Source organism: Fukomys damarensis, unplaced genomic scaffold (assembly GCF_012274545.1).
Source record: "Fukomys damarensis isolate Sample0158 unplaced genomic scaffold, DMR_v1.0_HiC HiC_scaffold_17, whole genome shotgun sequence".
In the NCBI taxonomy this organism is placed as follows: Eukaryota; Metazoa; Chordata; class Mammalia; order Rodentia; family Bathyergidae; genus Fukomys; species Fukomys damarensis.
Window position 1 is genome coordinate 48,267,323 of NW_022900929.1, and position 26,855 is coordinate 48,294,177.

Here is a 26,855-nt window from a genome sequence, read left to right on the forward strand (position 1 = left end):
CTCGAGAAATCAACCAATAACAAATGTTGGGGGGGTTGTGGGGAGAAAGGAACCCTTCTCCATTGTTGGTGGGAGTGCAGACTGGTGCAACCACTATGGAAATCAAAACAGAGATGCCGTAAACAGCTGAGATCAGAAGTCCCTTTAAGACCTAGCTATTCCCCTGCTGGGTATCTTTCCAAAAGAATTAAAAGAATCATATCACAGTGATATACGCTCACCTATATTTATAGTGGTAGAATTTGTAATAGCTAAAAGTTGGAAACAGCCTAACTGCTTATCAACTGGAGACTGGATAATGAAGATGTGTGTGTGTGTGTGTGTGTGTGTATTTTATAGAATGCAGTACTACTCAGCCATAAAAAACAAGAAACTAAGAGACATTTATAGCTAAGTGGATGCACATTGAGGTCATACTCTTAAGTGAAATTAATAGGGCACACCAAATTAAATTCCAAATAGTTTCTCTGGTGTGATAAACTAAAAGTGTAAAAATGGATCAAAATGTATAATTGATATTGGGTAATAGGAAAAAAAGGTGTAGAGGACATGGGAGGGGTGGGGAAAGGTGAGACAGGAAAAGAAAAAAAAATAAGAGAAAAGGAAACAAATGGAAACAAAGTCTTTGTAAATAGGAAAGGGTGGAGGGGGTGAAGGGAGGCCTCGGGACTGGGGAAAATATAAGAACCAAGATATATCATGTATAGGTACAAGATCCCAATGATATACATAACTGTAATGTATACCTAAAATGTACCAAGAAAGAAAGAAAGAAAGAAAGAAAGAAAGAAAGAAAGAAAGAAAGAAAAAGAAAGAAAGAGATCACATGCAGCTCTGAGTCTGTCTCTCAGCTGGAAGAGGTCTGATCCAGGGATTGGGAATTCTGATCTTCTCTTTAGTTGTATGGCTCAGTTACCTATTTTGGGCTTCATGATCTCATCTGTTAGAGGAGCTGTGGGGTATAATAAAGGTTTTAAAATGTGTTTAACGACAAAATAATTTAAAATTGATTATATGTATGTCAATGTAGCTTATTGAAATAATTATGTTTTTTCATTTCTATATACAGTATCTCTGTTTATATTTTTATACCTAACCGTACATCTATACTTTTACATATGTATTCTCCCAAATATCTGCTTATTTAACATGTTTTTTTAAACACTCATGTACATTTATATTTGCGTGTGTTTACCTGCATTATTGTTACAAGATTTTGTTTACTTCGATGTCCTTACTTTTTCTTTTCCCAGCATGATCTTGGAAGTCTTTGTCTCAGGTGTAATCTTACCACTTGAGAAGTTCTGAAGTCAACTGCTTTCCCCTCATTATAAAGATGGCTATGATCATTAAGATATTCTGCTACAAGGATCTTCATGAGCACCAAGATGTGAGGGTGGCAGGAACCTAGAGGAAGCATTTCCCTATCAAGAAAAATTGTTTTCTATTGGTGATGTGTGAGTATTTTGGAGGACAGGTATTTGTACACAGCTGTAACCACACCTGACTGCAACCACAACACTAGATTGGTCTCAAGACTGGCAAGGAATGACTTCTGGATATGCTTGGGCCAAGACTGGCCCAAGAACAGGGGGATCTAATATCAATGAATAACATCATACCACAAGTGTGGCCTCCAAAGTACGAACTGTCTGACTTTGAAGGGTCACCGTGGGCTTTGAAATTAAGACTGTCACATTAACTGTTATAGTCTGTGGGTTAGAAGACGTTTTCCATCTTTCTGGTAACACATGAGATTCTTCACATGTAATGCTATTTAAAAATTCTAATAGCAGGTGGTATGCCTTCCAAGTTAGAATTTGCACTAAACCTTCTACTCCCTAGGATTCACCAGATGTAAGCCATTAAGTAATGACTTCTCCCGTTGTGTTTTTCCTTCCTGACCCCTCTCTTCACTTGCCTGTGGGTTCCATTGAGTACAGGTTGGGAAACTTTCAGACCAGAAAGTCTACACATAATTTTCAATTCCATATTATACTAAGACAAAATGAGACAATGCTTATGAAAACTTTAAATATAAAAAATATGAGTGTTATTATCCTGAAATAATTTCTTTTATGTAGATTTCCTAGACTGATTGCATGAATCCTGGTATGGAAAAACAGCACCGAGAAAAGCAATGGGAATTATTATTTATTTATTTCTTGCTATGCTGCAGAGGACACACCAGCTACTTTACATATGCTATGTTGTATAACAGCCCTGTATGGGAGCTGCTTTTTATTAACTTCACTTGAAGATAAGAAACAGGCTAAGAATCTTTAAATATTATGTCAAGAAAAGTGGGAGATACAATTCACATCTATGTCCAAATGTAAACTTCAACTATCTTCCGTGTAGACAGTCAATGACACGAATAGGTAGATTTCAACCCAGTTGTCCTAGCAGGGCAGCTCGATGAGGTCAGGATATCATTCTGAGAGTCCTCCATTGACTTTCACTTACTGTCACTATGAGGCAATTCAGTGAATCCTATCTTTTCTTAGACATCAGGATCAATCATCTACCTATTTTATTGGCTCACTTGAGCTGATGACGGCTGAATGTTTTTTCAGGAATTAAGACAGATAGACCAGATTGTGGTGATGGAGGTAAAAGCTCTTGAGGGTGAGTAATTAGGTGTAATAATTTAGGGAGTAATCTGTTCAATAGCCTTTTAATTCTGGAGCAATATTCCATCTGTGGAGAGAAAATATCATATCTTCATTGGTGGCTTAAAGTGCATGCTATATTCCATAGGACAGCTTCCCAATTGTCTTTCAGCTTGTTGTTGTTATGTAGTCTTCAGTAAGTTATTCTACAATCTCAGCCCCACTGCTTCTGGTTGATATGACACACAAACCTATTTCTCCACATCTCTCATGGTGATATTTGTGCATTGGTCAAAGCAGCCTTATGCGGAATATAAAAGCAGGAAAGAAAACATATATGTTCTATAGGTCCAAAAGAGTGGTTCTGGCAGAACTATGCTCTTGGGATGGGAAAACAGAGTCACACCAATATATATTCCCCAAAACAAGTTAGCAAGATCTTGCACCCGTTTGGGGTACATCCTCCAGGGTCTAACCTGCAGTTGTCTCCCGTGTGATACCAGAACTTGATTCTTCCAGGGCGCCAGGAGGAAGGAGAGAGAGAGAGAGAAGGAGTCAATCTTGCTGTCTTGAAGCATTTTATTTCCATTACAAAAGTTTTAAGAAAGAGAATATATTTTTCCCCAAAATGGTGATGATTGGGAAGTACTTTCACATACCAGGGAGATGGAAGGAATCAGTGTGTTGAAGGCAGTTACATGCCTCTGAGTCCACTCACACGTGGCTATGAGGAGATTTCTACTCTGCAAAGTGTGGCTGTGTGAAAGCTTCTTACCCAATAGCTGCAGGAGGAGCTCAGAGGCATTCTCTCCATGGAAATATCTAAACAGTATGTTATGTTTTGTCTGGAGATGCTGGAAAATCACCTCAGTCTGGGAGTTAGAAGAGGAACGCCACTTGATGGTGGTTAAGGGACCTGACTCAGTTGAGGCTCTGTCCCAGTTTTGCTGTACTTTTGGTCAGTCTGTGTCTTTTCCTGGAAAATCTGTTTCTTTCTCTACTTTGGGGGTCCAACCTAAAACAATGATTTTTCAATGATGTATTAAACTACACATCCATTTCCTCAAAGTAAACGTAACACTTGACTATATATGTGCATGACTGGGAAACTTTCTAAATTATTTTTTGGTTTTGCTTTCTGCATTTTCCTTTTTTTTTCTAAGGAAGGAGCGAGATCCTTAGTTTGTCTTATATGCAGCATTTTTTGTTTGCAGCCTTAATTCAGAAGCAAATCTTCCCTTGTAAAGCAGCCCAAAATAATTATGAGATTGCAATGTAGCATCATTTGTGCACAAGATGGCAAAGGGTATGCCAGTGGGAATTACAGGATCTCAGAGGGAGATTTTACTCTGCCATAAAAGAATGAAGTGTTGTTTATACTTGGGAAAGAGAAGCATTAACTTAGAGCCAAATTCCTCCATGCACTGTCACCTTGCACTGACCTGACTGTGCAGCAAGCGTTGCCTGGAGTGTTCAACAAGGTGAGCCCAGCTCCAAGAAAAACAGTCATTTAACAAAGCCCTACACATTATTTTGTGTCCTCCAAGCCTAGATCTTCCCAACAGAGAGAAGCTTGGGTAACATTAGAAACTATGGATGCAGCGATAGCCATGATGACCTAAATGGTATAGGCGGTTTTGCTCATACTATGGCAGCCTCCTTGATCCAAGTTTGATTTGGCAGAGGCAGGCACTGTAGCATTGACACGACTATGAATTATAATAGGCTGATTACACATGTGTACTTCATACAATTTCATTTTGTACAATGACATTCATATCTGCTACTTTTAAAATAAATGAAAATAGGACTGTGATCATTATTTTAGCTACTTGCTGTCCGGTTCCCCACAGAAAAAGGTCCTCTGGTGAATCATTTACCAACTTTACATTTGGGAAATAAATGACTAAGGTCATTTCTAAATGTCATACACTTCTAGAGTGTCATGTGGTAAGAGTAATACAAACTGTAACTAGAAATAAAAAGATTTTTTTTCCATGCATTTTTCAAACAGATCTAGGCCTTATGGACCAATCAGAATAACAGAGAGGGACTTAACTGGGGACGTGTTTAACACTGTCAGTTTCACTGGGCTTTCTTATTTTTTTCATTGTAGATCCCTTAGGCCTGGCACATAGTAAACTCTCAGAGAGTATTTGTGTGCTGACTAATGGAAAGCATTATACTTTCTGGTCCTTGTGCAAGGAAGAGCTCTTTTAACTTGCAAGCTTTGTATAGCCTAGAATTCCCCAGGGAGTCTTAGCTTTGAGGCCAGCATTGATCATCAGGGATAGGCTGAAAGGGGCTCAGATCACTCAGTGACCAGTGGCCCTTGAGCATTTCGGAGGACACTTAATGGTGAGGGGCTCTGCCCAAATGAGAGGTGGGGCCAAGGGTTCTGGAGAAAGATCCTGCCAGCCTTGTCCTCCATGGAACCTTGCAAGGTCCTTGCATGGAACCACATGTGTCCTACCTGGGGAGATTTGAGAAAAGAACCACATGGAATAATTATGGCCCAGAGGACAGGAGTTGTTAGACTGTGACAACACTGAGGGTAGATGAGGAAGAAAGGGCAGCCAGGGGGCTGTAAACCAAGGTTAGCCTTTGTCTTAGAAGAGAAAGTGGAAAGAAACAAGTTTCAGGTGGGGATGAAGAGCCACTTGGGATGCCCTCAACCTTGTGTTTATTCCTAAAGCTGCAGGACAGAAATGTGCTGCTGCGGAAGACCCCTCCCTTATCCATTGCTACGTGTCTGTGTTCCTAAGTGGTGACTTTAGTGGTGCCTGACTGATCTCCAGGACCCATGTATTTATCTCCTGTGGCCTTTACCATGTAACACATAAAAAGGGCAACGTGTTCACCCTGACCCCCAGGACAAGAGCTGTCCAAAATTTCTTGTGATGCTGCTTAGCCTCAGCTCTCACAGAGGATCAGGATCTGGAGCAGCTAATGTGCTAAACTGAAGAAGTTTGAAGAGCTTTGAGTGGGGATTTGGAAAGGTATTGCGTGGAGATGAAAGAGAGGAGGCAGAAATCAGCAGAACTGCGTCACTGTCCTGCCGAGCACAGAGTGATTCCATGTGAAAGAAAGTCGGCGAATGGACAAGTGACCAGCCTTCTTACTGAGCTATTTATTTAGTTGCTGGCATTTGTTCTAGTTCAATTCTGGACTCAGCTCCAAGAAAGATGTTTGGTCACATGGGGGTTATTTTGTTCCCTGCAGTCAGTGGTGTTTCATGATTTCTTTTATCCAGTGTAAAAATGGTGAGACTTCGGGGAAGACCTGTGGAGGGTTCCCATTCCTTTTTCCATAGGAGACCATGGCCTGGAACACATTATTACACGAGAGGGCCTCCAGAGTCGCCCTGCAAGTAGAGAGGGAGGAGGTGAGCCAGTGCACCTCCTGGACTTGTCTCATCTGATGTCTCCAAGACACCCTGACCTACTACTTGTATAGTCTGCTTGTGCAGATTAGAGGAAAAAACAGGCACCGGGGGTCCTTAACTGCCAAGCTCTGTCTGTGGACACTGTTATTACTTTACCTCACTCTGGGCGTCAGCCTTTGTCCTCACCCTCGTTTCTTGGGTTCTTCTCCCTATAGAGTTGTGTGGGACCATTGGTTTCAGGCTACTGTTTAAGGGTGCAGAGGCAGATGAGTGGGCCGGACACCCAGCAGGGAGAATGAGCCCACCGACCAAGAGGGATGCTGGCTCCGACAAGCCACCTGGTCATAATTCCTGCACTCAGAGAGGAACTGTTTTGTAATGCCTGTTTCTAATGCAGTGTTGCAAACTCACGCTTCCAGAGGGGCACTATTCACCAGAGGCGCCTTGGTAAGTGGTAGAGACCTTACTTCCTTCTCATCTCAGGCTATGTGTAGAAACATCACAGCCCAGTAGGTGAAGGAGTCCTCTGCTGCTTGGTTCTCCTGTTCCCCATTCTGTCCCAAATACCCTTTCCCCTAAATAAAGAGTGACAGATGCCCATTCTTACCTTGAAGGCACACACATCTGGGTGGCACTGTTGTAAAACCTTTTAAAGCAGGTCTGACACTTCTCATCCTTCTGCACTGTCACCTCCACCTCCTGCAGTGTGCTTGGATATACCCCCTCTGGGCCCAGCCGTCTCCATCCAGCCACGTGGCACAGGGCCACAGGCCTCACCTCGGTATTGCCCATGGGCAGCCTGAGGGGCTGCACAGCTTTAGTCAGTGTGGCCTTTTTCTCCAGATGATGGGAAAGAAGAGACCAGATCAGCCTGTGCCTGCTAGGCCTGGACGCTGTGATGGCCAAAATGACAAAGAAGGAGGGGATGAGTCTTAAGTGAAAGGGGCAGCCTGCACAAGGACACCAAGTGCAGCAGGAAGGTGCGTCTTACCTGCAGCAGCAGGATGTCATTGGATAAGGTTTTATGAACAAAGTCTGGGTGTGGGGTGGCTTTTCTCACACGGATGACCTCCTGGGTCTTCTCTGGTCTCTTGATGTTGTGGGCCCCCAGGATGACTTTCACTGAGCTGCACAGACGGGAGAGCAGGTTTGGGATGTGGGGCCACCGAGGATGCCCCCACCCCCAGGAGCTATGAGGAGCGGGCTCAGCTGCTTTACCTGGTAGTGTGGTCCCTGAGTCTTCTCACCTGTGCCACTTCTTCTGCACTCTTGCCCTCTGACCCAAAGCTTACCTAGCCTGTTTGTCAGCCACCATTTTCCAAGTCTCCCTTCCTTCCTGAAGATAATGGAAGTTGAACTCAGAACCTGTGCACTAATGTACACCCCCAACATTTAAAATTTGCTTTTATTTTTGCTGCAGCAACTCACGACGGAGCTAACTTGCCCAGATGGGGCCGAAACTTTTTTTTTCACTTTTATTACTACATGTTTGCAGTATGTAATGATTCTATTCACTGTATGAGACTGGTTCATGTACATACCACCCTTCAATTTCATTCTTTTCCTTCTCTCCTCCTCTTTTTATTTTTTCACCCTGTTTTGTTTATTTACCTTACAAGACCCTATAAATTTAATTATCATATATACAGACGACATACGGGGTGAAACTTTTGATCCTCCAGCCTTTCCTGCTTTCTGACGAGCTCTCACGGCCCGTGCACCAGCAGCACCCAGGAGCTCCTACAGGCTGCAGCCCCCGTGGAGGACAGAGGTCCCCGCTGGGGTCTCAGGAAGCGTGGCTGGGGCTGCTCCTCACCTTCCCTCGCAGTGAGCAGCAGTCAGCACAAATCCCTCTTGCACCAGGACACCACCACAGCTCCTCTTCTCGCCAGAGGTAAACAGGACCAATGCCATGTAGGGGCGGGAGTGGGGCTTGGCCTCGTGACCCCCGATGATCTCCTCTGAAAGGGGTGGGAGGTGGGGTGCGCGGGAGCGGCATGGTCAGGAGGGCAGGCGGAGGGAAGTGGGGTTGAGGGTGGGGTGTGGAGCGCTCTGCGGACAGCGGGGGAGAGTCCTGTTAGGTTCTGCGGGCTGCACTCCTTGCAGGCAGAGTAACCTTTGCTGATCCCCAAGCCTTATATCCCTGTTCTGAGAAAGGGAGGACAGTGCTTGTCTTCTCCCGCCTACTTCGGACACCTGTGTGGAGGACATAAGGTCTGCTGCATGGTAGAGTTCCAGGAGACATTGGCAGCATGCCTCGGTTTCTAATTTCTTCCTACATCTTTCAACCCTCTTTCAGTTTCTACTAATTTCCTGATTGGCTGCACTTTCTAACAATCTACTTATGAGTTCATGAAGTTTATGGAGTTGGATTTTCTAAAATCCTGATGTTCTGGGCCTAACACCATCTGAGTTCTATTTTTAGCCACATGAATGACTGGTCTCAAATGATCCTCTGATCCGTCCTACCACTGAGGCAGTGGTAGTGGGATTCAGGGCCATAGAAATTTTGGAGGAGGGAGCAACTGGGAGTCTCAGCAAGGCAGAAGTAGAGAAGACTCTTAAAATGAAACTGCAAAGATCTGTCGTGTACCCATGACAATAGAACGGGAGATCAGTCATTTTGTCACTTTGGAGCCCTGCTGCACCTTGGGCTTCTCACTTGAGGTGGGGTGAAGGATGGAGGGCACGGAATAATGCAATTAATTGGCTCATAAACTGGGTCCCCTGACAGGTCCTCCCCCACAGCCTGTTTGTCCCAGTTCCTTTTTTCTGTTTTTTTTTTCTCACTCAGTTTATTGGTACATTTTAGGGATACAGTGCAGTTACATTCATCATTGGGCTCTTGTACCTTTACATGACAGGTCTTGATTCTCATTTTTTCCCCTTGTCCCTGCCTTCCCTTATCCTTGCCTTCCCTTCACCCCCTCCTCCCCTCCCCATTTACAAACACTTTATTTCCATTTTTCATATTTTTTTCTTTTCCCTTATTCCCTTTCCCCTACCCTTTCCACTTTCCCTACACCTTTGGCCCTTTTCTTCCTATTTCACATTGTTAATTACCCCATTAGGATCTTGTGTACTATTATAATTTTTCACACCAGAGAAACTATTCAGTATTTACACCTGTGACTTATTTATTTCACTTAGGAGTATATCCTCAATATGTATCCATTTCCCTATGAATGACTCTAATTTATCATTCTTTCTGGCTGAGTAGTATTCCATTTTATAGAAAACCCACATCTTCTTTATCCAGTTTCCAACTGATGGGCAAATGCGCTGTTTCCAAGTTTTAGCTATTGCAAACTGTGCTGCTATAAACATAGGTGCACATATGTCACTGTGATATGATTCTTTTAATTCTTTTGGAAAGATACCCAGCAGAGGGATGGCTGGGTCAAATGGAACCTCTAGTCCCAGCTCTTTGAGGTATCTCCATATTGATTTCCATAGAGGTTGCATCAGTCTGCACTCCCACCAACAATGGAGAAGGGTTCCTTTCTCCCCACAACCCCGCCAACATTTGCTATTGTGTGATTTCTTGATAGCAGCCATTCTTTGTGGGGTGAGGTGGAATCTCAGTGTTGTTTTCATCTGCATCTCTTGAATGAGCAGTGATGTGGAACATTTTTTCATATATTTCCTTGCTGCTTTTACTTCTTTGTCTGAGGAATGTCTTCATTTCAGATGCCCATTTTTAAATTGTGTTTTTATATTTGGGGGGTCTGATTGTTTTGAATTCTTTATATATTTTAGATAATAGTCCTTTGTCTGAGGAGCATCTGGTAAAATTTTTTTCCCACATTGTAGGTTGTCTCTTAGTTCTGTTGATGGTTTCTTTTGCAGTGCAGAAGCTTTTTAAGAAGATGAGATCCCAGTTGTTGATTCATTGTGCTAGTTTCTGAGTTAGTGAGGATTTGTTCATAAAGTCTTTTCTTATGCCAATGTCTTCCAAAGTTCTGCCTAATTTATCTTCCAGCAAGTTTAGTGTGTCTGTTTTAATATTTAGATCTTTAATCCACTTTGATTTTAATTTAGTGCATGGTTTAAGATAAGGGTCCAGTTTGAATCTTTGGCATGTTGAGATCCAGTTTTTCCAACACCATTTATTAAAGTGGCCATCCTTCCTCCTGTGGGGATGGTCAGCTCCTTTGTCAAAGATGAGGTAGCCGAGTACATGTGGAGTTGTTTTTGTGTCTTCCAATCTGTTCCACTGATCCTCAGGCCTGTTTCTTTGCCAGTACCATGCTGTGGCTTTGTAGTATAGCTTCAAATTGGGAATTGTTATACCTGCTGCCATGTGTCTTTTGCCTAGGATGGCTTTTGCTGTTCTAGGTCTCTTCTGGTTCCAAATGAATTTTTGGATTCTTTTTTCTAGTTCTGTGAAATATAGTATTGGAATTTCAATTGACATTGCACTGAATCTGTATAGCAGTTTTGGTAGTATGGCCATTTTTACTATGTTGATTCTTCCTACCCAGGAGCAGGGGATATCTTTCCATTTTCTTATACCTTCTTAGATCTCTTTTTTCAGAGTTCTGTAGTTCTCAGTATAGAGGTCTTTTGTTTTTTTTTGCTTTGTTTTAATGGTCCCTGGGATCGAACTTGAGCACCTTGTGCTTAGGAGGCAGGCGGCAGAGTCACTGAACCAAATCCCTAGCCCAGAGGTCTTTTGCTTCTTTTGTTAGATTGATTCCTAGATACTTCATTTTTTTGGATGCTGTTGTGAAAGGAATTGTTTCCCTAATTTCTCTCTCAGTGAGTCTGTTATTTGTGTACAAGAAGGCTATTGATTTTTGGGTGCCTTTTTCTGGTTTTGAGTGATGGAGTTTAATTAAAGCCATTTTTTAGCTTCACATTTCCTGCCAGATGTTGCTTTAAGGACAACTCACTCTAGATAATGAAGAAAGTTCTGTGGTGAGGCCAAAACCTAATAAATCATATAGGTACACCTTCCTTCTACCATATTTGTGTCTACCCAGCTTCAGGTTTGTAAGTCCTGGTTTGGGATAGGCACATGGGATCAGAAAACTCCAGGCTCAGAGTGAGGATAAATCTTGACCAAAGCTGGCAGAAAAGTCAGTAGTAGAGAGGATCTTTTGGGATGGACTTAGGGAAAGTCACTCACCTGTCCCAGCCTCAGGGGGCAGAAGAAAGGTCAGCAGGAGTAGGAGTGGTGGCATCTTTCCAGCAAGGCTGCCCAGGTCAGAGAAGAAAGAGCCCCTGCAGCAGGATGAAGTGGGTACAAGCTATGTGACCTCACTGATGTCTTAGACCTGTGCTCCTCTGGTTTATATGGTGTCATCCCTCTAGGCAGGCTTGTGGATGCTCTCTGGATTGGTTTAGGTGAAAAAATGACACTGTTACCACTATCATCTCTGTGGCTCAGTCACAAGGCACAGCAAGCCCAAGAGATGGAGGATATCAAGGCTGTGGTTAAAGCTGGTAGAAGGGCAGAGACCCTAGAAACACCCCCGTGTCTGATCTAAACCAAGAATGGCTCCTTCTCATAGCTCTCAGGCCTGCTTTTATCCTTGTAAGAATGTGAACAGTTATTTAGCATGCTAGTACCAAAGGTGAAAGGCACTGTTATCCAGCCCATTAAAAGCTGATAATTGTCTGGAGTGGACTGAAAAACTGACCTTAGAGCACAAGATGGTAAATCTGGAGGTGAAGTTGGCTTGGTAATATGACATCAAGGCTGGACTTGCTCTAGGAATATGTGAATTTGAACATATCCAAGTACATCTCATAGCAAAACAATTTCTTCTTTTAGCATTATTATATCCTAGTAGTTTTGAAAATGATTAGAATACCTTCTTTAAATGTAAATATTCTTTATGTTTCTCTTTGCTGGGGGAAATCAATTTTGATTTGGGAAATCAAAAATTCACTGGATCAAGGATCAGAACGAGTCCTTGTTTAGTCTGTTACCATTGAGTGACCTACTCACTTATGCTTAGGTTGTTGAGCACTTCTCGGGCTAAGGCAGGAAAATAACCTTCCAAAAGCCCCACCACTCAAAACAAGAGCTTTTGGGGAAACATTGTTTTTTTTTTTTTTGGTACTGGGGATCGAACTCGGGTCCTTGCGCTTGTGAGGCAGGCCACCGAACCACTGAGCTAAATCCCTGGTGAAACATTTTTGACCTAAGGTTATTACACTGCTGGTACTTCTCACTCCTTGGCTTTTGACTGCACTGTTGTAATCTCTGCATGTGTCATCACATGGTGATCTTCTCAGTGTGTCTTTGTGTCCCAATTTCCCTCTTCTTTAAGGGATACCAGTCACCAGCTTAGGACCCATCCTAATCCAACGTGACCTCATCTAACTCGATTGTAAGTACCTAGCCCCTCTTTCCAAATGGTGTCACATTCACAATTCTGAGTAGAACTAAATTTTTGGAGGACACATTTCAATGCAATTCACTTATGTTTTAGATGGAATTTTGCATTTGAAAAAAAAAAATCCCTGAGAGAAGCGTTTAGTTAGACCTAATTTATTTCAGCATGTTTGACTAAGAGAGAAGGAAGAGTGAGATGGGAAAATAACAAAAGGTAACCAAGAATGCATCACCACACTGTTCATTACTGTGGGCAGCTGGAGTTTAGTCCTTCCTGCTTGGGACTCTAAGGATCCATATGGAATGACTATTGGCACTGAATTTTTGCAGTTCAGGAGCCTAGATCATTCCCTTGCTGATTCCTATCCCACCCAATTCAGTGCTAGAACCATGAACCCTTCCTCCTTTTAGGGCTGAGCCTGTTCCTGCCTGTAGCAAATTTCTTTTTGGTTTTTTGAGACAGGGTCTCACTATGTAGTTGCGACTGACCTGGAACTCACTTATGTAGCCTGGGCTGGTCTCAAACTCACGGTAATTCTCCTGCCTCAGCCTCCCGAGTGCTGGGATTACAGGCATATGCCACAATGCCTGGCCAAATGTGTACTTTTTTTTTGGTACTGGGGATCAAACTTGGGCCCTTGTGCTTGTGAGGCAGGCACCAGAACCACTGAGTTAAATCCCTGGCCCTCCTGTAGCAAATTTCTATAGTTTCAGACAACTTCTTGAGTCCCAAAAGCCAAGAGATGCCTGGGTGCCTGGAAATCTAATGTGCATCGCACGTCCCAAGTGGTTGAAGTGACAAGTTACAAGAAAAATGGCCTCTGCCACAGCAGCGTCTTTGACTACACTTGTTATCCATGGCACTCACGTCTTGGATTAGGTGAGCTTTCTTTAATCAGTTTACTCAGGACTCTCCTTTCCTTGTGTGGCCCCTTCCCTGGGGCTTCTTGCCAAATCCCTCTTTCTTGAGAGTTTCCCTCTTCAAAGGAGAGAACCATTGGCTCATCAACTCTGAAGGAAAGTTGAAAACAAATTACATTTAATGTTGTTTTTCTCTTTCTTTATTTCTTAAGTTGTATTCCTGCAAGTGCATATAATGTGTTTGCTATGCTATTAGTGGTTATGTTGCTCATTCGTCTAACTCAGGATTTGTCTGGCTATGTAAGGTGTGTGGTTTTGTTTTTAGTCCAGAATACCTATTATGTTGGCTTCTGGAAATAACATGCTACGGCTACTGGCTTGGATTGCAAGCAGTTATGTGTGGTGGACAGAACACCGTTCCTAAGCAAACTCACTCTGAATCTCAGAAGGTAGGGACATGGGACAGATTGTGCCATATATTTCATCATGTTGGGTCTAGTCAGGAGGTTTGAATAAGGCCAAGTTTGAGGTCACAGGGTCAGGAAAGTGCAGCTGTCCAGATCATGTGGGTTGGAATATGTTTTTTCTAAGAGGTAGAGAAAAATCCCAGCCTGTAGTTAGAGAACATGTTAAGCAGTTCATCAAAATTGCCTACAGTTGTAGGAAGTGGGAGCTGAGAACTTCTCTCAATACTTCACCCAAAGGCAGGTGCTTTGGAGAGGGGTGCAGAGAGCAGGTTATTGGTAATCCTGAGGGCTTTCTTTCCAGGGAGTTTCTGAGAAAAATTAGAAAAGTCTTCTGGCTGGGAGGCTGAAAACTTAGCATAGGATGGGTTGCAGAAGGCCCTGAAGGTCTTTTCTCTGGAGAAAGAGTTGAGGGAGGGCTTGTCCTTGGCCAAAAGGGAGCTGAATCAGATATTGGGAGGTCTGGGCCCAGCCCTGGCTTGGGATCTCCATTGCTTATGTGATGTTAGGTTTGATTAGCTTTTTAAAATTTGATTAGCTGAAGGAGACCTATGACACTTAACTATGTTCATACATTCTAGCTGCAAAATCTGTTTTTAATCAGTAAATACATTACTTAACCTGAAAATTCTTTGTCACTTTTTCATACTTTTGAAGTACATGTATGATTTTTTTCCCTCTCTTGTCATTCTGTTCTTTTTGTTCTGTATAGAATACTGAGTTCTTCTTTTGATTCTTCCTTATCAAGTTTGTTTTTAGAGTCAGAACCAGAACTGTGTGCTGACTGCAGATCTTTGTTCATTGTTTAAATACTCAAATTATTATGCCATAAAAGTCCTTCATGGCCAAGGGATGAAGGGATAGTTCTCTGAGGACCATGATTACAGAGTTAATTTGCGCAAATTTGAAGAGTAAAATGCTCAGGAAGAGAGAAATATTGACTCATGACTGAAGCCCACACTCCCTCTGCAGCAGATGCAGATTGGCTAAGACCTCTGAAGAGTTGTGCCCAGCCAGGCAGAGCAGGATACCTGGAAGATTAGAGGTTGTTCTCGGTACCATGCAAATTACCCTAATTTTGTTCAATGTTGGATGTGGCTAGGATTTGGTAATACCCAGAAATAAACTTTAGAACAGCCTAGGGTTAGAATTTGACCTAAGACAGTGTTCCACCTTTTTATATCTGAGATTATCTACCAAGAAAGAGAAGTCAAATGAAGACAGGCCTGATCATGCTGTCTGTCCTCCTCCACATCCCCCACCTGCCTTCAAGGAGGAGCATTTCTTTTTTCTTTTTATTGGTACATTCTAGGTATACAGTACAGTTACATTCATTACTGGGATCTTGTACATTTACATGACAGGTCTTGGTTCTCATTTTTCCCCCTTGTCCCTGCCTTCCCTTGTCCTTGCCTTCCCTTTACCCTCTCTTCCCCTCCCCACTTACAAACACTTTATTTCCATTTTTTCATATTTTTTTCTTTTCCCTTATTACCTTTCCCCTACCCTTCCCACTTTCCCTACACCTTTAGTCCTTTTCTTCCTATTTCACATTGTCAATTATCTCATTAGCATCTTATGTACTATTATAGTTTTTCACACCAGAGAAACTATTTACACATGTGTGACTTATTTATTTCACTTAGGAGTATATCCTCAATATGCATCCATTTTCCTATGAATGACTCTAATTTATCATTCTTTCTGGCTGAGTAGTATTCCATTTTATAGAAAACCCACATCTTCTTTATCCAGTTTCCAACTGATGGGCAAATGCGCTGTTTCCAAGTTTTAGCTATTACAAACTGTGCTGCTATAAACATGGGTGTGCATACTTCTCTGTGATATGATTCTTTTAGTTCTCTTGGAAAGATACCCAGCGGAGGGATGGCTGGGTCAAATGGAACCTCTAGTCCCAGCTCTTTGAGGTATCTCCATATTGATTTCCATAGAGGTTGCATCAGTCTGCACTCCCACCAACAATGGAGAAGGGCTCCTTTCTCCCCACAACCCCGCCAACATTTGTTATTGCTTGATTTCTTGATAGCAGCCATTCTTTGTGGGGTGAGGTGGAATCTCAGTGTTGTTTTCATCTGCATCTCTTGAATGACCAGTGATGTGGAACATTTTTTCATATATTTCCTTGCTGCTTTTACTTCTTTGTCTGGGAAATGCCTTCATTTCAGATGCCCATTTTTAAATTGTGTCTTTATATTTGGGTGTTCTGATTGTTTTGAGTTCTTTATATATTTTAGATAATAGTCCTTTGAGGAGCAGCTGGTAAAAATTTTTTTCCCACATTGTAGGCTGTCTCTTAGTTCTGTTGATGGTTTCTTTTGCAGTGCAGAAGCTTTTTAAAAAGATGAGATCCCAGTTGTTGATTCTTTCTGCTAGTTCCCGTGCTACTGAGAATTTGTCCATAAAGTCTTTTCCTGTGTCAATGTCTTCAAAGAGTTCTACCTAACTTATCTTCCAGCAAGTTTAGTGTTTCTGTTTTAATATTTAGATCTTTAATCCACTTTGATTTTAATTTAGTGCATGGTGAGAAGGGTCTAGTTTTAATCTTTGGCAGGTTGAGATCCAGTTTTCCTAACACCATTTATTAAAGAGGCTATCTTTTTTCCAGTGGGAATGGTCAGCTGGGAGGAGCATTTCTGAGCTCTGACTAGTTCATGTGGACCCCTAACACCATCAGGTCTGCTCTGATAAAGTACTTGAAGACTGTGGCGTGTAACATTCATTTGCAGCATGTACACTCCAAATAAATATCATCTTCAGAAGTAGGCTATTTTGATTCTTGTGGTTTTCAAACCCAGATCTAAGCCAAGAAAACCACACAAGCAAAGTGACATGAAAACCAGATAAACCGCATAAGCTGCATAACAGGCTGTTTTTTGTGAATCTACTGCCTAGCACTCGGTAGTTGCCCAAAAAGAATCGATGTTTTGGTTGATGGAAGAACAGTGCTTCCTAGTCCCGCTCTGGATGTGATCCCTTTCACTTACATGGTTATTATAGCTTGGATAATCAATCATGGGGTTTTAACAATGAGACTGTGCTGATAGCAGTGACCAAGAATGACCAGCTTAAAGGAATCAGGCTGCTGAGTGACCTACTAGTTGGCGAGCTCTGAGCTTAGGAGCAGGACTTGTCTGTATGAGAGCTGAGATGGCTCTGCCTAGGTGAAAATTCTGGCCTAGGGTTCTGTGGACATGTCCTGCATGGATAGGGCAGAAAATTCACCAGTATCGAAAATCTACCTGGGATGAATAGTACAGAAGAACAGTATACTGTGATCCTTGTGGGATCCACAGTGCAAGGTGGAAGAAGGCTGGCTCAGACCAAGATTGAAGCTTCTGCCTGAGGTCACTAGGGGCTATAAGAGGATGTGCTGTGACTCTAGTCTCCTGCACTGTGTTCTGCACATAAGACAAGGCTGTAAGAAGCACTTAAATTAATTGTGTCCCATAATCCCATGTGTGAGTATATATCCAAAGGACTAGAGTTCAGTGTGTTGAGGGGATAGCTTCACTCTTGTTTTTATCTCTGCATTATTCATAATATCCAAGTGTCAATCTATGTCTATCAATGAATGAATGAAGAAGTGGAATACATATGTTTGCATGTATTTCATACACACACACACACACACACACACACACACACACACACACATTTCAGCCAACCCCTCCCCACAATGGGATCTGGTCGTTTGCAGCAGCAGGGGTAAACCTGGAGGAAATCAATATGCCAAGCAATATAAGCCAGGCACTGGAGGATAAATATATGTTGTTACTTATATGGGGAATTGAAAATAATTGTAGTTGCAGATGTAAAGTATAACATTGTTATCTGAGGTTGGGGATTTAGGAAAATTTGAAGATGTTGGTGTAAGGGTACAAAGTTCTAGTTTGGCAGGAAAAATACATTTTTGAAGTCTATCGTACAGCATGGTGATCATAGTTAATAATATATATTTCAGAATTGCTAAGAGAGCAAATTTAAAATGTTCTGACTATAAAAAATGGTAACTAAGCTGTTGGATATGTTAATTAGCTTTATTTAGTTATTTCACATTGTGTATGCATATCATAACATCTCTTAGTACCCTGCAATATATTTAATAAAATAATTTTTGAAATAATTTGCAAATATCATTTGACAGAATAATTAGGTTTCATGTAAAAACTAGTGGTTTTTACATAAATCCTGGTATGGGAAAAGTAGTACATGGTGAAAGCAATGGGAATTAATATTTATTCATTTCTTGCTCTGCTCCAGAGAACACACCACCTAATTTACATATGTTATGTTGTATAAAAGTCCTGCATGGGAGCTACCTGTTACTAACTACACTTGAAGATAAGAAACAGGGTAAGAAGTTTTAAATATGATGCCCAGGAGAGTGGAGGCAACAGTTCACATCTGTGTCAAAATGCAAAATTCTGCTACCTCTCCTTGTAGATACAAAGTCACAAGTAGGTAGATCTCAACCTGGTTGTTCTAGCATGGCAGCCTGGTCATGTTAGGATGTCATTCGGACAGCCCTCCACTGCCTTTCGTTAATTGCCACTATGAGGCAATTCAGTGAATCCTACCTTCCCTTAGACATCAGAATCAATCATGTATCTACTTTAGTGGCCTACTTGAGCTGATGATGGTTGAATTCCTTTCCAGGAATTGTGACCAATAGACCAGCAAAGCCTAAGACTGTGGAGATGGAGGCCAAACCTCTTGAGCTTGCGTCATTAGGTTAATAACTGTAGGAGCAACTGCTATAACACCCTTTCATTTCAGGAACCATGTATTTCAGCTGTGGGGAGAAAATATCTTCATTGGTGCCTTAAAGCACATTCTATATTATGTAGGACAGCATCCCAATCTCCCAGATCATTGTCTGTCAGCTTGTTGTTATTTAGTGTTATTTAGTTGTTATTAGTTACATTCGCTCAGTCCCCCTGTTTCTTGGTAATATGGCACATACTCCTATTTCTCCACATCTCTCATGGTAAGATCTGTGGATTGGTCAAAGCATCCTTATGTGGAATATCAAAACAGGAAAGAAAACGTGTAAGTCCTATCTATAGGTCCACAAGAGTGGTTCTGGGAGAACTATGGTCTTGGGATGGGAAACAGAGCCACATCAATATACATTCCCCCAAACAAATTAGCAAGACTTTGCATCCCTTTGAGGTATGTCCAGCAGTTGTCTCCCTGATGGTACCAGAGCCTGATTCTTCCAGGGGGCCAGGAGGAAGGAGAGACAGAAGGAGTCAGTCTCACTGACTTCAGGCATTTTTTTGGTTTATTCCAAGGCTTTAAGCAAGGGAACATATTTTTTTCCTTCAAATGGTGATTGGGAAGTACTTCCACATACCGGGGAGATGGAAGGAATCAGTGTGTTGAAGGCAGTTACCTGCCTCTGAGTCCACTCACATGTGGCTATGAGGAGATTTCTACTCTATAGAGGGTGGCCGTGTGAACACTTCTCACCCAATAGCTGAAGGAGGAGCTCAGAGGCTTCAAGTGCAGTAACAGGCGGCTCACATACAGGGCTCTTCTATAATATAACATATGTAAAGTAGCCAGTGTATTGTGTTAGGGACCCTGACTCAGTCCAGGAACTGTCCTAGTGTCAGTCATACTTTTGGTCAGTCTATTTTTTTCTGGAAATCTGTTTCCAGGATGAGGGCCAACTTACAACAATGTTTTTTGTTTTTTTTTTCTTCTTCTTTTTGTTGTTATTCTTGGTACTGGGTATTGAACTTGGGACCTTGTGCTTGTGAGGCAGGCAGAAGAACCACTGAGCTAAATCCCTGGCCCCACAATAATGATTTTTGAAAGATATTTTAAAGTACAAATCCATTTACTCAAAGTAAATATAATGCATGAATATATATTATATGACTGGGCAACTTTCTAGAATATTATTTTTTGGTTTTGCTTTCTGCATTTTCCTCTTTTCCCAAAAAAGGAGCCAGATCCTTAGTGGGTCTTAGGTGTAGGAATTTTTGTTTTCAGCCCCAGATCAGAAGCAGCCCATGATAATTGAGATTGTGATGTAGCATCATTTGTGCTCAAGTTGGGAAAGGGTATGTATACTTGTTGGAATTACATGATCTCAGAGGGAGATTTTACTCCTTGTCACAACTAAAAGTAGTGTTGTGTATATTTGGGACAAAGAAACATTAACTCAGAGCCACATTCTGCCAGGCAGTGTTGCCTCATAGTGGCGACCTGACCCTGCTGAGAGGGCTGATAGGAGTGTTTAGCAAGGTGATCCAAGCACCCAGGGAACCGTTTACTTAACAAAAGGCCACTCACTTTGTGTCCTGTAAGCCCAGAACTTCCCAACAAAGAGGAGGCTGGGTAACATTAGAGCCTATGGATGCAGCAATAACCAGGATGACCTAAATAGTACAGGCATTTCTCTGCTTTCCCAGAGTGTGACAGGCTCCCCCCATCCAAGTTTGATTCTACAGAGGCAGGCACTGTAGTATTGATAGGGCTTATGGTTCTCCCAGGTTCATGAGATATATGTGCTTCCTATAGTTTGAATTTGTGCAATGACATTCATATCTGTTACTTGAAAAAAAAATGAAAATAAGGCTGTCCTCGTTATCTTCTTACCTACCTGCTGCTCTCAACCCTACATAAAAAGGTCTCCTGGTGAGTCATTTACCAACTTTGGTTCTGAAACTAAATGACGAAGGATATTTCTAAATCTCGTACACTTCTGAAGTGTCATATGATAATATTGATACAAACTATAACCAGGAAAAAAATAAGATTTTTTTCTATAAATTTCTCACATGGATCTAGGCCTTATGGTCCAATCTGAAGGATAAGAGAAGATGTTAACTGGGAAAGCCTTTAACACTGTCAGGTTCACTGGGCTGTGTAATTTTGTTCACCGTAGACCCCTAAGGTCTGGCACTTAGTAAGCACTCAGGGAGTATTTGTGTGCTCACTGATGAAAACCATTGTGGTTTCCTGTCCTTCTGCAGAGAGGAGCCCTTTTACCTTTAAGCCCAGTGTAGTCCCCAGGGAGTCTAGCTTTGGGGGCAGCAGTGCTGAACACGCTGAGAGGGGCTCACACTTCTAGTGACCCTTGGCCCTTCAGCATTTTGGAGGGCAATGAAGGGACCCTGCTAAATTGAGACGCACGGCCGGGGGTTCTGGAGAAAGACCCTGCTAGCTTTGTCCTGCATGGGCCTTGCATGGAACCACATGTGTCCTAGGTGGGGGGATTTGAGGAAAGAACCACATGAAATAATTGTGGCCCAGAGAGCACAGGAGTTGCTAGACTGTGACAACTCTGAGGGGAGATGAGGAAGAATGGGCAGCCAGGGGGCTGTAAGCCAAGGTTAGCCTCGGTCTAAGAGGAGAAAGGGGAAGGAAATTAATTTTAGGGAGGATGAAGAGCCACTCAAATTACCCCCGTCCCCACCTCTATCCCTCAAGCTGTGGGAGAGAAACGTCTTGCTCAGGAAGACCCTTCCCGTATCCAGCCTGATGGGACGATGTAGTCACCTCAGTGTATCTACATAAGTAAGTAGTGACCTCAACGGTGTCTGACTGATCTCCTGGTCCCATGAAATTATCCCCCTTCCCCTCTGCCATATAAAATATAAAAAAATCAACATGTTCACCCTGAGCCCCAGGCAAGAGCTGTCCACATTTCATTCTGATGGTGCTCAGCCTCAGCCCTCCCAGATGAACAGGTTGTGGAAAAACTAAAGTGGTCAACAAGGAGCTGCTCACAGCTTTCAGTGGGGATATGGAAAGGTATTGAGTGGAGACGAAAGTGAGGAGTCAGAAATCAGCAGAACTGCGTCACTGGTCTGTCTTGTACAGAGCTGGTCCCTGTGAAAGGAAGTCAGTGAACAAAGAAACCAGCCTTCTCACTGAGCTGAGACATGTATTTACTTGCTGGCATATGGTCTAGTACAATTCTGGACTCAGCCCCAGGAAAGACGTTTGGTCACACAGGGGGCTTACTTTGATCCCTGTAGTCAGTGTTGTTTCATTCTTTTTTTAATCCAACGTAGATATCGAGAGACTTTGGTGAAGACACGTGGAGGCGTCCCATCACTTTTTCCATAGGAGACTATGCCTTGGGCCACATGATTGCACACAAGGGGGCCTCCGGAGTCACCCTGTATATAGGGATTGAGGAGCTGAGTCAGTGCAATCCTTCTGCATGTGTCTCCTAGTCCCAGATCTGTTCCAAATGCCCTTTTCCCCAAAGCCAAGAGTGACAGATGACCATTCTCACCCGAAATGAAGCATTTTTAATGGTAGGGTCCCCCACACACATCTGAGTGGCACTGCTGTAATGTGCTTTATAGCGAGTCTCACACTCCTCGTCCTTCTGCACCATCACCTCCACCTCTTGCAGTGTGCTTGGATATTCTCCCTCTCGTGCCAACTGTCCCCATCCTGCCACCTGGCACAGGTCACCTGGCTTCACCCGGGAGTTGGCCTTGGGCAGCCTGAGGAGCTGCACATCTCTATTCAGCTTGGCCTTTTTCTCCAGCTGATGGGAAAGAAGTAAGAGTCCAGATCAGCCTGAGCCTTCTGGGCCTGGATACTGTGATGGCCATGATGACAAAGGAGGAAGGGGCAGGGCCTCAAGTGAAAGGGGCAACCGTGCACAAGGAGAGCAAGAGCAGCAGGGAAGTGCACCTTACCTGCAGCAGCATGATGTCGTTGGAGAAAATTCTAGAATTATACTCTGGATGTTGGATGGCTTTTCTCACAGTGATGACCTGCTGAGTCTTCTCCGGTTCCTTGATGTTGTGGGCTCCCAATGTGACATTTATTGTACTGCACAGAAAGAAGAGTGAATTGATGGATGTGGACCCCAAGGAACACATCCAGGAGCTACAAAGATCAGGTTACAGCTGGTACAGTGTGGAGCTGCACATGAGACCAGGACCACCAGGCCAAGTGAATGTGTCCTCTGCTTCTTATGAATGGAGGCTGAAATCTTGAGCCTTGGGCATCAGAGGTTCACAGGGGTCATTTAACTCCAGAAAACACATAGGATTTCTTTACTTCACATTATTTTGCCAAAGCATGCTTATGGGTCTAAAGAAGTAGGCTGGATCACCCCAGTCTTTCTTATGTCAGCAACCCTTGGTGACAACTTGTTGGCCTCCCCAAGAGTCATGGCTGGCCCTTTCTCACTCTCAAAGGAATCTCCCTCACATGGGTCTCTGGGAGCTCATGGAGCTCAATGGGAAGAAGCCTCTCTGAGAAGTGTTTCCCAGGGATTGTGGGCTGTTTTTGTTACTCACCTCCCTGAACAGTGAGCAGCTGTCAGGACAAACTTCTCTTGTATCAGGAAGCCTCCACATTTAATTGGAGAATTCTTATGCCAGATCTGAAGGTAGGCCATGTAGGGGTGGGAGTGGGGTTTGGCTTCATGTCCTCCAATGATCTTACCTGAAAATAAAATGATTGTCTGTGCACCCAACCAAGTCACTGCATGAGCATGTACTCCATGGCTTCAGAACTGCTCAGCATTTGGGAGCCTGGGGTGGCCTGGAGTTGGGGGCAACCTGGAGAAAGAAGCCTCAGTTTCTTATTTTGCTTAGGGATGGAAAACAGGTCTTGGTCTAGAGATCTTTCTTCTCATTCCATGGTGGGGATGAGCATACCTGTCTGAGGACAATGAAATCCCAGAAGCTTTACCTAACCCCTCTGCTGACTTTTCATTTCCTGTGATTATCTAAAACCTTGCTGAATGCTGTGATGCCTGAGATGGTACTGTCTTCTGCTGGGTGGGGGTCGCAGGACTCAGCTGAAACCTTGATGTTGTCTTATTATTTTGCCTAGGGCCTGACAGATAGTGGTGCCCCAGGACTGTTCATTGGCTGCATGAAAGAATAGCTCCAGTTTGTAATAGGTGAAGGTGGACAGGGCAGTGCTGATGGGATTTGGAAATCAGAGAGGTAGGGTCTGCCACAGTGGCTCACACTGGTCGACAGGGGAGCCATTAAAGACTTGGCAAGGAAAGCAGAGTGGGAAAAAGGGAATGAATAGCACAGGACTGAGCAAAGATCAAAGTAGTGCTCTGAGGACAGTGATTCCACCCATTCTGGGTCACTGAGCTCTGGATGTCTCTGATATGGAGTCGACAAAGGCAGCATCCTTCTCTTCCGAGACACAGAAGACATTCCCGCCTCTAAAGGAGATTTTAATATTTTCTCCTTGCTACTTCTTATCATCTGCATGCACTTGGAATAAAGGCCCAACCTCCAGAAGACAAAGATGGGCCCTCCTGAGGGGATAGTATCCACTGGCTCTACTTAAGATCAGCTGCTGGTAGTTTATCCGGGGTCTTACATGAGTTTCTCTGGTGGGATTGGGGTTTGGGTTCAGAGAAATCTTGGTAGACAGATGGATCAGGGCTGTGTAGAGTGACAGGGGATCCATGTCCTCCGTAGAATGGGATTGGGCCTCTGGGAGGTGGAGATGGTCACTCACCTGCCTTTGCCATGGGCGACAGCAAGAAGGCCAACATGAGCAGGAGCAGCTGCATCTTCCCAAGAAGGCTTCCCAGTCACAGCTTTTGAAGCTCTGTGCTTGATGTGTTTTAGCCCCCAGTAGAGGAATTGGCTCAGCTACCTTATGTTTCCCTCTGGTCTTATGTGCTTCATCATGGGGGGGCTTTCTAAAATAGCGCCCCACCCTCCCTGCCTCTCCCTGATGAGGTCTGCTGAGTGGTTGTGTGAGAATCATGCAGGGACCACAGCTGATGACTCAGAGCAAACCACCTGTTTCCAGCCCATAGCAGGAATCCCAGAGTGTAAGGTGGGGACTGTAGGATGTGGTATTGGTCAGTACAGCTTCAGAAATCTGAGTTGCCAGTGACAGAACTATGAATGCTAGCCTCTAGATCCATCAGGACAGTTTCTGCAGCAGTTGAACCTTAGGTCCATCTCTTGTGCTAGGAGCAGGCGTGTTGGAGAGAGAGCTGACCATCTGGTGAGGGAGACAGGATCTCAGCAACTCACCTTCAGAAAGGCCACGGTGGAGCAATGTACTAAGCAGTAACAATGCATGGCGACCCTCTGCTAATCCTACCTGGTGACGCTTACATCATCATAGCCTTCCTCCAAAGGGATCTTAAACATCTTATTTAATTATAAATATTCAGAACGATGGAATCCATCTCCCTTCTTAATATTTTTAAACAAAATTTCTGCACTTGATATTTATTGCTCTGTTTTTACAAAGTGCTGTGGGCCCTAGGAGATCAATCCATGAATCGATCAGGTTACTCCTACATTGGGGAGGCTGTTGTGGGTCTCACTAGACTCAGCTGAACTAAGGATGGAAAACGGCTGCTTATCCAAAGGGTAGTGAGGTCATTAAACTGCTGATATGAGGTAAATCTTCACTGTCAACTTGATGGACTTGAGAGATGCCTGAGAGATTAATAAAGCACTCTTCTGGGTGTGTGTGGGTGGGGCATTGATGTGTGATTCGGGGTCTATATCTGGGAACCGATCACTTCTCTGTAGGGCTCTTCTTTTGTGCTCTATTTCCTAGGGTATAGGAAGTGAGTGGCTTTGCTGCACCAAGCCCTTCTGCCATAGTGCTCCTGCCTTGGAGGCAGCTGGCCATGAACTGAATTCTCTGATACCATGTTGTTTGAGGGACAACTGCACCTCTAAATGCTTGTGTTGTGGTGATTCAAGCTTCCTCTTTATGTGTCTCCATTTCACGTGTGTTGTATGAGGAATATTATGCTTGAGAAGACAAAATTCCAGTGTAAGCATCTTGCTTGTCAAGAGAGAACCTTTATTAAAGCTCTGCTTGCTTTTAACTAAAGTTTCTGAATATTAAATAATTTAAAAGTACAATTATTTTGTGACTGTAGTCATGATACATGTTCATCAAGATAATTTGAAGAGTAGAAAGGAAAAACAACACTTGCTTGTCTATCTCCCATATACAATTTAAAACATTTATTAGTACATGTTTGTATTACATAACGATTCCATTTATTGTGGGGAGTTGGTATATAACACATCTTATGTATTTTTAGTCCCTTTCCTGTTCCTTCTCTTTCCTTCCTCCAACTCTTAGTCCACTTTCCACTTGAAAAAGATTTATCTCTCTGCTTTCTAGTAGTTACCTTTTATTTTTCTCTTTATTTTTACTTTGAGTTTCTCATATAAGAGAAACTCTGCGGGGCTGGGGGTTTAGTTCAGTGGTTCTGGCACCTGCTTTGCAAGTGCAAGGACCTGAGTTCGATCCCCAGTACCAAAAAAAAAAAAAAAAAAAAGGAACTGCACGATCTTTTAGGCTTCAAGAATAATTTATTTCTCTTAGCATTATGGTCTCAAAGTGCATCCATTTTTCTGCAAATGACTCATCTTTTCCCTCTTCATAGAAGCGTCGTCCACTGTGGGCAAATACCGCCTTTTCTTGGTCTATCTATTGATGGACACATGGGTCGCTTCCAAGGTGTGACTGTTACGAATGTGCTGCTGACCCCATGGGTATGCATGTCTCGCTGTTGTAACGTGTCTTGAAAATTTTCAGGAAGGTGCCTTGAAGAGAAATGGCTACTTTTGTTTATTTTTTGAGGAATTGCCATGCTTATTTCCATAGTCTCACACACAGAGTAGTGAACTCATGTAGTGAGCACATTAAATACTTGTGAGAATGCTGTGTATGCAACTTACTTTTTCTTGTATTTATTCTCACTTAACACTTCAATGTAAGCATTTTATCCACATTTGAAAGGCCTGATCAGTCCGTATCACCATAGTACTTATTCCCTAGTTTTATTAAAAACTTTGGCCTGCAGTTAATTTAGCAAGTTGCAAATTTTTTAAAAGTTCAGTTTATTTATTTTATTTTTTGTTGTTTATATATTTGGTGTGAAATCTAAGAATCCACTATCAAATCTGGAGGATGTGAAGATTTACTTAAGGTTTCTTCTAAGCCTTTTATAGATTTAGAGATTAAATGTAGGCTGTTGAGCCATTTTGAATTAATTATTGTGTGTAGAGTGAAGCAGAGAGTGACCATATCATTTTGTTTATGGTTATCCAATTGTTTCAGCACTATTTGTTGAAATATTTTTCTTTTTCCAATGAATGATGAAGACTCTTTGTGCACTTCTTAAACAACTTAAATTTTTTAAAAACATAAAAAAACAGAAA

The 26,855-nt window shown here is 42.8% G+C and overlaps 2 protein-coding genes across 2 annotated transcripts; both read right to left on the minus strand.

Moving 5' to 3' along the window:
- Positions 1-5,834: 5,834 nt before the first annotated feature.
- Positions 5,835-11,183, minus strand: LOC104864184 (granzyme B(G,H)). Its single transcript, XM_010626986.1, is given in 7 exon segments — positions 5,835-5,955; positions 5,957-5,976; positions 6,154-6,241; positions 6,605-6,840; positions 6,989-7,124; positions 7,814-7,958; positions 11,129-11,183. Coding segments are annotated over 7 exon segments (801 nt in total).
- A 10,500-nt stretch (positions 11,184-21,683) lies between these two features.
- On the minus strand, positions 21,684-24,229 carry LOC104864167 (granzyme B). The gene is made up of 5 exons (XM_010626975.2): positions 24,163-24,229; positions 22,971-23,118; positions 22,362-22,497; positions 21,947-22,207; positions 21,684-21,827 (listed from the first exon to the last, which is right to left on the minus strand). The coding sequence occupies exons 1-5, from the start codon at positions 24,215-24,217 to the stop codon at positions 21,684-21,686; spliced, it is 744 nt and encodes a 247-aa protein (XP_010625277.1). The 5' UTR covers positions 24,218-24,229.
- Between the last annotated feature and the right edge of the window lie 2,626 nt (positions 24,230-26,855).